The following is a 9641-nucleotide window of genomic DNA, read 5'->3' as shown; positions in this document are numbered from 1 at the left end:
CACACTAGATTTTTCATCCATTCAATCACTATTAAATAATCCTGATCTCAATTGAGAGGTTGGCTTAGTAATTCACAGTGTCATAATAAATCATGAGATTCAAAGTTGGAAATCTCTTGCAAATATTTTTGAGGCCAATATTAGAAATTATTTTATGTAATAATCCAAGTAAAAGATAGTTAGATATTCAAAGAAATTTAGATATTTTGTGTACAAATGTTTTAGGACAATTGTTAATAAATTACAATAAAAAAATTTGACATAATTTTTATAAAAAATTAAAAAATTAAAAAAACTGTCACCAAATTTAATTTTTTTCATTTTTTTCATAAAATATTTCTAAAAATAATTTATAAACGAATAACTTACTTCATTCAGTAACATTTCCCATATATAAATAATTCTCCTTCTATAAAATTAGGCCTTGCATTCCCATCCAGACGGAGAAGATAAAGTGAGTGAAGTGTGCGAGTGAATAAGGAGAAGAGGAAGAAGAAGAAGAAAAAGTAGAAAAAACCAAAGACGATATGATGAGGATGATGATGATGGTGATTATGACGCTTTAATGAGGAGTTGACGTGTGCTCTCCAGCTTAATTAGGAGTATTGTGGATATTATTTATATATCTTTAGCTTTCTATTCCTGTATTTGATTCCCTTGTCTCCAAGTCTTTATAATACAAAGCGGGCAAGCAACTCACAGTTACACTTCTCAGACAAAGCATCTAAACCAAACCAAACCAAACCAAAGTTAATGTTTCAAGAAACCAAGAAGAAAAACACTTGCTTTGAAGCCATTATTAAGAAAAGTGTTGTGTACTTGTATAAATAGCCGAAAGTAAAAGTAAAAAATACTTGTCTCATTTTGAAATACAAGTCTGTCTGGGTGTGGTAGCCATGAGAGGAGGAACAGCAGTGTTTGTGTTATTACTGTGGTGGATGCTGTCGGCGGCGCCGACGTCGTACTGTGCCAATGTGACTTACGATCACAGAGCATTGGTGATCGACGGCCAGCGTCGAGTCTTGATCTCTGGCTCCATTCATTACCCGCGTAGCACTCCCGAGGTTCCAACTTTTGTTTGTTTGTTTGTTTTATTCTATATTTTAAGCTCTCTGTGTGTTGCTAAGTACTAAATTGTTTAATGTTGTTTGCAGATGTGGCCGGACCTAGTACAAAAATCTAAAGATGGAGGATTGGATGTGATCGAGACCTATGTTTTTTGGAACTTACATGAACCAGTTCGAAGCCAGGCTAGTTTGTTTTCCTCTTTTCTATGTAATTTTTTTTTTTTTTTTTTGGTTTATGGCTTAGATATAAAATGTATGAAGATTTTGAAGAAATCAAAATCTTGAGCTAATGCTAGTCAGCTGGTCTTATTGTAGTGTTCTCAGTAGTTATAAGGAAAGAAAATTGAACTAGAAGATTTTATTTTTATCATTATTAGGATTTTCCTTTGTTTTCTTAGCTATCAATTAGAGGGTAATTGTTAGTTTGATACTCTAATTCTTGAATTTTTTTTTTAAATTAATTAATTTCTCACTGACCCACTAAAAAACTCTACAGTATGATTTCGAGGGTAGGAAGGATTTGGTGAAATTTGTCAAGACTGTTGCTGATGCTGGGCTTTATGTTCATCTTCGTATTGGTCCTTATGCATGTGCGGAGTGGAATTATGGGTAATGACTTTAACAATATTTTACTCATTTGGTCTGCTTGCCTTTTTGTGGGAAAATAATTGCCGATTAGTTAATTAATTAATAATTTCTTACCTTTTTTTTTTACTTTTCTTTTTTTTTTTTTCCAATCCTTGATAAAGTTTCAATTTTTGAACAGTGGTTTTCCTGTATGGTTGCATTTAGTACCTGGAATCGTGTTTCGAACTGATAATGAGCCCTTCAAGGTTTTCAAGCTCACCCTGCTTTGGATTAGTGTGCTATTATTTTGGTATTTTTAAAAAGTTGTTTTCATGATTGCAAAATTCACTATTTCAGGCTGAAATGAAGCGATTCACAGCTAAGATTGTGGACTTAATGAAAGGGGAGAAACTTTATGCTTCCCAGGGTGGACCTATTATTTTATCTCAGGTTAATTTTGCAAGTATTTTACTCAGTTCTGGTTGCACTTGCATAATAATATAATAATGATTCCATATTAACTTTGTGGTTTTTTTTTTTTAATGCCAGATAGAAAATGAGTATGGAAACCCTGGCATTGAGTCTGCATATGGGCCTGCCGGCAAATCCTATGTAAATTGGGCAGCAAACATGGCTGTGTCATTGGATACAGGGGTGCCCTGGGTCATGTGCCAGCAAGCTGATGCTCCTGATCCCATTGTGAGTATTTTCATTTACCTTGTATGGAAATTTATTGACTTGTAAGTTTTATAAATGCGGTGACCAAAATAATATTGAATAGGGGCTTTACTAATTAGAGGAATTACTCAATTAGTTATTATCATCTTTTCAATCTCAATTACTTGCAGATTAACACTTGCAATGGATTTTACTGTGATCAATTCAAACCTAATTCTAACCAGAAGCCAAAAATGTGGACTGAGAATTGGAGTGGATGGTAAGCTGTCGCTGCATTTGCTAAATGGGATGTGTTCCCTTGTATATTAATTGCTTATTTCAGCATTCAACCTCTTTTTCTTTTCTTTTTTTGGCTGGAAATAAATTTCCTTCATTTACTGGTGTCAGAATTATGGTTTAGTGGTTCATATCACCATTTCTTAATAGCTTAAGTTTTTGGGGGAATCAGTAATTTAACAACTAGATACCTTCTAATTTGTATGGAATATTTTTAGGTTTCTCTCGTTTGGTGGTGCTGCGCCCTACAGACCTGTGGAAGACCTTGCATTTTCTGTGGCTCGCTTTTTTCAGCTTGGTGGAACTTTACAAAATTATTATATGGTATTGCAATATATTGGCAGTTTATGATGGTTTAACATAGTTTTATCAGGATTTCCTATGTTTTTACTCGAGGACAATATTCAGCCTAAACTCTGTTACCAAAACACATGAAGTGATAGATCAAGTTTGTTGGTTGCTCTTAAACAGTACCACGGTGGGACTAACTTTGGTCGGACTACTGGTGGACCCTTCATTTCCACAAGTTATGATTATGATGCTCCACTTGACGAGTATGGTATGGTGCCCATCCCTCTTTCATCAATGTTGAATATCAAACTTTTACAATGTAAGCCTGAGAGTTTTGCATGTAGATGCTGTGAGGTGTTCAAAAATGGTTGAAGTAGTTGAATCAGAGGATCACTATGACTGATGCCCTCTCAAGGTCATCAATTATATACAGCCTAACTCACATTTGCTGTAAATATGATGCTTAGAGGCTCAAAAGCACTTATGACAAGCTTATCATATTTTTGCGTTTGACAATAAAAAGTTATATAATAGCCCATAGGTTCTTGGTTTTATAATATGGTAGGAATGTCTTTGATCTGTGCCTAAATTCAATTCCACGTATTGTGCAGGACTTATTAGACAGCCTAAGTGGGGCCACTTAAAAGATGTGCACAAGGCAGTGAAGCTTTGTGAAGCAGCATTGGTGGCTACTGATCCAACAGTTACTTCTCTTGGTCCAAACTTGGAGGTATAGCTCATTATGGTCCATTTTCATATTTTACAGTTGTAAGAAAAGACCAATTCTACTTTATGCATTAATCCATCATCTAATTATTCAGAAAAAATAAATAATACAATACCAAATTGGTGTGTAGAATCACTACAAATAAATTTGTTCATTCATTGAGATGTAAAGTGAGGTTTTTAAACTAACATGGGCTTATTCTGAATTTCAGGCTGCAGTTTATAAAACAGGATCCAAGTGTGCAGCCTTTCTTGCCAATGTGGGCACCCAATCTGATGCAACTGTGAAATTCAATGGCAATTCATATCGCTTACCTGCATGGTCTGTGAGCATTTTACCTGACTGCAAGAATGTAGTTCTGAATACTGCAAAGGTTTGCTCATTAGCTTCCATTGCACTTTATACTTTTTAATTGAGACAGATTCCCTTGGTTTCATAACAATACATGAACTATTTTATATTTGGTGATAAAGATGTGAATCATGATTGCTCTTTCTTAGTTATATTAGTAGCTCCATTCTGTCGAGTTCTCTTTAAAAAGTGTATTAATTAATTATAAATCTATAAAGCCCTCTAGTTCTTATATCACCTGAATTGTTTGTTCCTAAATTTTATTTTATAGTTAAATATTATTCATATGTTTTACGACAGATGAACCCCTTCCCTCCCCCCTCAATATAAGCACGACATAAAGGATTTTTAACTTGCATTAGGATTCTTTGGCAGTTCAAAATTTCCTTTTCATTGGTCTTGATTTAGTTCATACCCTGAAAGACTACAGCATGTCTAGATTGCTTGAAATTAGGTCCCAAGCAGAGTCATGAGTTTTTTTAACCTTTTGAATTAGTTGTGAATATATTTTGCTCTTTTTACTTAAACAAAATATCAGAGGACATACTTTGAGATGAATTTCAGTACTAGCTTCTATATAACTGTTTCAGAACTTGTAATCTTTGTAAGATATTATTTTCCATGAATTTGTCAGAAACTTAAATCAAGTTTTGAATTTTGATGGCTGTCTAAATTAATTGATTTTTATTATATTGGAGCTGCTTCTTTCCTAGTAGTTTTGTCCAAGTTGATTTGAGAAATTTTGTAATGGTTGTAAATTTATGTTCATTTAAGAGAGGAATGCGTGTAAGTTACATTAAATGAAGTTATGCTTTGTAAAGTTTATACACCACAGTCGCAGCAATCTCTCTTATCATATGGATTGCTTCATTTGCGTTACTGGCCTACGCAATCGTTATAAGAGTTTCGTTCTATTAAATTTCTCTTATTATCTCATGATACCATATTGGTAAAAGGATGAGTTTCTCTTACTCTTGGTGTGCTGCAACCAAAGAGGAGTATTATTGCCAGAATTGCAATGGTTATTTCTAGAGCGTTTTATGTCATGAAGCACCCTCTTGCTTGTTCACACATGAGAACTGTGGAAGCAACCAAAACTGCTAAAATAAGCATTTTTGTGGCTATCATTTTCTTGTAGTAATCAATTTTTTTTTTTATTAGCATTCCCTAATTGATCACTTTTAATATAATTTTCTCATGACAGATTAACTCTGCCACTATGGTTCCAAGCTTCATTCATCAATCTTTAAACAGTAATGTTGACTCCTCTGAAGCAATAGGCTCTGATTGGAGTTGGATAAATGAACCAGTAGGTATCTCATTGGACAGCGCATTTGTGAAACTTGGACTATTGGAGCAAATAAATACTACAGCTGATAAAAGCGACTACTTGTGGTACTCATTAAGGTATACAAGTCGCTTTTTCATATGGCTTCTTTCTTTGGCATATTGTTAGCCTCTCCAGCCAGTTGTGATGCATTCACTATTGTAAAACATTTTTTTTTTCTTGCTATTTTGTCAGCACTAATATTAAAGGCGACGAGCCTTTCCTTGATGGATCTCAAACAGTTCTTCATGTGGAATCACTTGGTCATGCCCTTCATGTCTTTATTAATGGGAAACTTGCAGGTGATGAAAAATTATTGAGTAATGAGAATGTGATATACTTGGATTACCATAGAGTTATGATTCTCTCTGTCTTTCCATATTGTTTCCCCTTTTGCCACTTTTCTTGAAGGTCCTTCGTTTTTTGTGCCATATCTTAAATTTTGGATGGTTGCTCCCTTGATAACCTGAGGCGTGTAGCGTTTTAAGAAATCATGATGGAATAATTGCTTTCTTTTGTTCTTTTTTCTTCAATTATTTTTTCCTGCAACGAAACTACCAAAGCTGAGGTGGTTAAAGGTCTAGAGGAAGGCTCAATCTTGGCTTCCTTCTTAATTGTGAAAGACAAAAGCTATTTATCATTAAGTAGGTTAAGGAAGGCATAGGTTCTCAAAACATCTAGTGTGCACGTGTGTACTATAATTCTATAAATATACTTTTTAAGTGTTCAGTTACTTCTATATGTGGGTGCCAAGATCCCAAAAAAAAAAAAAAAGGATCCTTGATATCTCCTGTAAATTAAAAAGTTAAAGGAACTAGGACCAAGCCTGATCCAGACACAAAACTTTCATGTAATAATTACAGTAGTTCTTTTGAAATGTTTGATGGATACATGCTAGTTTAGAATTATTTTATACTGTGTCTTTGTACTGATAGTCTGATATAAGTATTGGAACCTTTGCAGGGAGTGGAAAAGGCAACGGTGGCAATGCTAAGGTTGCATTGGAGATCCCCATTTCACTTTCAGCTGGGAAGAACACAATCGATCTTCTGAGTTTGACAGTGGGGCTTCAGGTTTAGCCTTCCTGCATTTATTAAAGAATGGAAATTATTTTTGCCAGAATAGTTTTGTTGAATAAATCTAATATTTATTGGATGAACAAGTTTCAGCACTCAATGAATCAGTAGTTATAAGTATTTTTTAATGAATACCTCTATATATTTATATTAGAACTATGGAGCATTTTATGACAAAACGGGTGTGGGGATTACTGGACCGGTAAAGCTGAAAAGTGCAAAAAGTGGCACTACTGTTGATCTCTCTTCTCAGCAGTGGACGTATCAGGTCAGTGTACTTACTATTTCTTTTTCATTTGTTTTCTTCTTTAAAAAAAAAATCAAAATCAAAATCAATATGTCCTAATTCAGATTTGGGAAAGATAGAAGTTCATAAACAGACAATGGGATGAGTCCCACCAACTAGGAGAACAGAAGAAACCTATTTGTTAATTAATTAGTTCAGAATAAGCTGAAATACAACTCCTAAAAGGGATATTTAATTTTTTTGTTCATAACTCAAAAAGGATTAATCAACAATATTTGTTTTTCCTCTATTTTTCTCTTTGTTATTGCAAGTGCAGGTTGGACTTCAAGGGGAAGCATTAGGTCTGTCTAGTGGAAGTTCTTCACAGTGGGTTTCACAATCTACCTTGCCCAAAAACCAACCCTTGACTTGGTACAAGGTAATTTTTTTTTTTTTTTTTACTTTAATTTTGAGTTGAATCATTCAAATACCTCATTTCATGACCAAGGGAATCATAAATGGTAAGTTTTTTACTCAGAATGGCTCAATTGTCCTCTGTAATCTTGTTGTCCATATCCAACTGAAGTGGATTTCAGTATCACTAGTCTACTTGCATGATTTAGAAGATCAATGGAAATGCTATTGGAACAACTTTTTAGATACTAATAAAAAACTATACTTGTTGATGCAGACAAAGTTTGATGCCCCTGCTGGCAATGACCCAGTTGCAATAGACTTTACAGGGATGGGGAAGGGTGAGGCATGGGTGAATGGACAAAGCATTGGACGTTATTGGCCAGTTTATGTTGCTTCAAATAGTGGCTGCACTGATTCTTGCAATTACCGAGGATCTTATAGTTCAAGTAAATGCCTCAAGAACTGTGGGAAGCCATCTCAAACACTGTAAGTGCTGTAAGGACTCATCATGGGAAAAGTATTGAAGTAAAAAGATTTATTTCTCATATCACTGATCTCACAGGTACCATGTACCCCGCTCATGGTTGCAATCAAGTGGCAATACTCTTGTATTGTTTGAAGAAATCGGTGGTGATCCAACGAAGATATCTTTTGCCACAAGAAAGATTGTAAGTTTGTGCTCACATGTGTCAGAGTCTCACCCATCACCTGTAGATACATGGGATGCAGATTCAACGTCAGGAATGAAATCAGGGCCTCTACTATCATTGGAATGCCCATTTCCTGGTCAGGTCATCTCTTCAATCAAGTTTGCAAGTTTTGGAACTCCTGATGGGTCTTGTGGGAGCTTTGGTCATGGCCAGTGCAGCAGCAGTAATGCTCTTGCAGTTGTACAGAAGGTGTGATATTGCTCACTCTTTTTTTTTTAAAGAGTTCCATGAACCTCCTCTCTTTATAATACTCAACTTATTTTGGTTTATACTGACTAGTCTGAATTTTTACAGGCTTGTGTTGGATCAAAGAGTTGTAGAGTTGGAGTATCAATTAATACATTTGGTGACCCATGTAAAGGAGTAACAAAGAGTTTAGCAGTAGAAGCTTCCTGTACAAAGAGACATGCTCAAAGACTTAACCTATGAATTATAAGAGCTTTCCCCATAGGTCTCTGCCTAATAAGCTTTTAGATTGGTTATGGAAGCAAAAAAAAATCCTTCCAGAAAAGGAAATGTGTCCTCAATGTATTCTTGCCAAAAAAATAATAGCTATCTGATCAATTGTGGAATAATAATGGCATGTAGAAGATGTAGTTCTAAATATGACTTTTTTCTAATACACCATTATAGCAACCAGGAACTAGTATTTCACCGGAGAAGTTCTATATGGTTAGAACTGTACCAATTGATTTGCTTGATCAAATCAAACTACTGAAGATGGACTACGGCATCTTCTGATATACTACCATTCAGGATCAAAAGAATTTATAGTCTTTAAATTTTACATACAAAACATCAAAAATTGTCCTACATCTAGGTATGGGTTCTTAAAAATTTTTGCAGCCTATGAACAGTGGGTTCTTATATATAGAACTTACTGTTCACCTGGTTGAAAAAATAATATTGTTTTTTAATAGAAAATGAGAACCTTCTCTCTCCTCATTTACTCTACACGGTACAGAGTAACAAACTACGCTCTCCTCTTCTCACTCATTCTCTTCGTCTCAGTCACTCTTCTCCCTCTCTCTCCCAACTACAGAAGCTCCATTGCTCGTGCTCAATCACTCTCTTTTCCCATGACTTTTTTTTCCTCTTCACTGTATCGCTCTATCCCCAAACTGAAGAACCAAGGGTTGTTAGTTTAATTTTGGGTTTCTTTTGGAATTTTTGGGTTTCTCGATGGAGCATGCTTCCTCCTCGTTTCTGGGTTTGTAGTTTCTCAGTGGCTGGATTGGTGATGGAACAAGTTGGTGTTTTTTTTCCTCTTCACTGTATTGTTCTATCCCCAAACTGAAGATTGAAGGGTTGTTGGTTTAATTTTGGGTTTTGTTTGGAATTTTTGGGTTTCTTGGTGGAGTGCGCTTCCTCATCATTTCTGGGTTTATGGTTTCTTGGTGGCTGGATCGATGATGATGCTGAAAATCTCACCAGTGAGTTGCACGATACTTGTACGCTCGAAACGACACCTGCACAATAAAAAAGAAAAGACCTAACAGAGAGCATCGGTGTGATGCCGGCCAAATACCCTCCGAAGGTCAAGTTAGAACTTCTTTCAACTCTAGAGTGCTAGAGAGGGGTCAATTATGCGTACCTTGGCTTGTGAGGGTATTGGGGTTTTTATAGTAGTAGAGGGTGAACCTCTCTTCCTTGGAGTAGAAGTATTTTCCTTATAGGAATCCTTATGAGCGTAGATTGCGGAATCCTTTCCTTATAGGACTCTAATACTGGGCGTGGAATACAAGCAACTTCCTTATTACCCATGCGTGGTGACCATGTCATGGTTTTTATAGAACCGTCGGCCTTGAAACCGTCAGCTTGCATTCTCCCTTCAGCCACGTTGGCGCCAGCTTCTCGCTGAGTAGCCCAGGCGCTTCGAATCGCCGTCAGTTAGACCTGGAGCACTCAGCCCGTCGGTTTGTCTTGAT

The 9641-nt window shown here is 35.7% G+C and overlaps 1 protein-coding gene across 1 annotated transcript; it reads left to right on the top strand.

The window, feature by feature from the left end:
- The first annotated feature begins 420 nt into the window (after window positions 1-420).
- LOC112030468 (beta-galactosidase 8) lies at window positions 421-8335 on the top strand. Its single transcript, XM_024063156.2, has 19 exons — window positions 421-1064; window positions 1155-1250; window positions 1564-1676; window positions 1834-1900; window positions 1992-2084; window positions 2184-2333; window positions 2483-2571; window positions 2807-2912; window positions 3060-3147; window positions 3491-3609; window positions 3818-3979; window positions 5162-5364; window positions 5480-5586; window positions 6248-6357; window positions 6515-6628; window positions 6924-7025; window positions 7278-7489; window positions 7566-7902; window positions 8008-8335. Exons 1-19 carry the CDS (start codon window positions 897-899, stop codon window positions 8140-8142), a joined length of 2571 nt encoding a protein of 856 aa, XP_023918924.1. The 5' UTR covers window positions 421-896; the 3' UTR covers window positions 8143-8335.
- The last annotated feature ends 1306 nt before the right edge of the window (window positions 8336-9641 follow it).

This window comes from Quercus suber, unplaced genomic scaffold (genome assembly GCF_002906115.3).
Source record: "Quercus suber isolate HL8 unplaced genomic scaffold, Cork oak 2.0 scaffold_501, whole genome shotgun sequence".
NCBI lineage: Eukaryota > Viridiplantae > Streptophyta > Magnoliopsida > Fagales > Fagaceae > Quercus > Quercus suber.
Note: the sequence above shows the minus strand (reverse complement) of the source record. Positions and strands in the feature narration are given on the sequence as shown.

What these genes read in the sequence shown, in the direction of transcription:
- LOC112030468 (XM_024063156.2), top strand. Translation starts at nt 897, where the DNA reads ATGAGAGGAGGAACAGCAGTGTTTGTGTTATTACTGTGGTGGATGCTG. An exon ending in TGCTCCACTTGACGAGTATG is followed by an intron (nt 3,148 to 3,490) that starts GTATGGTGCCCA and finishes CGTATTGTGCAG; the next exon opens with GACTTATTAGACAGCCTAAG. An exon ending in GGGAAGCCATCTCAAACACT is followed by an intron (nt 7,490 to 7,565) that starts GTAAGTGCTGTA and finishes CTGATCTCACAG; the next exon opens with GTACCATGTACCCCGCTCAT.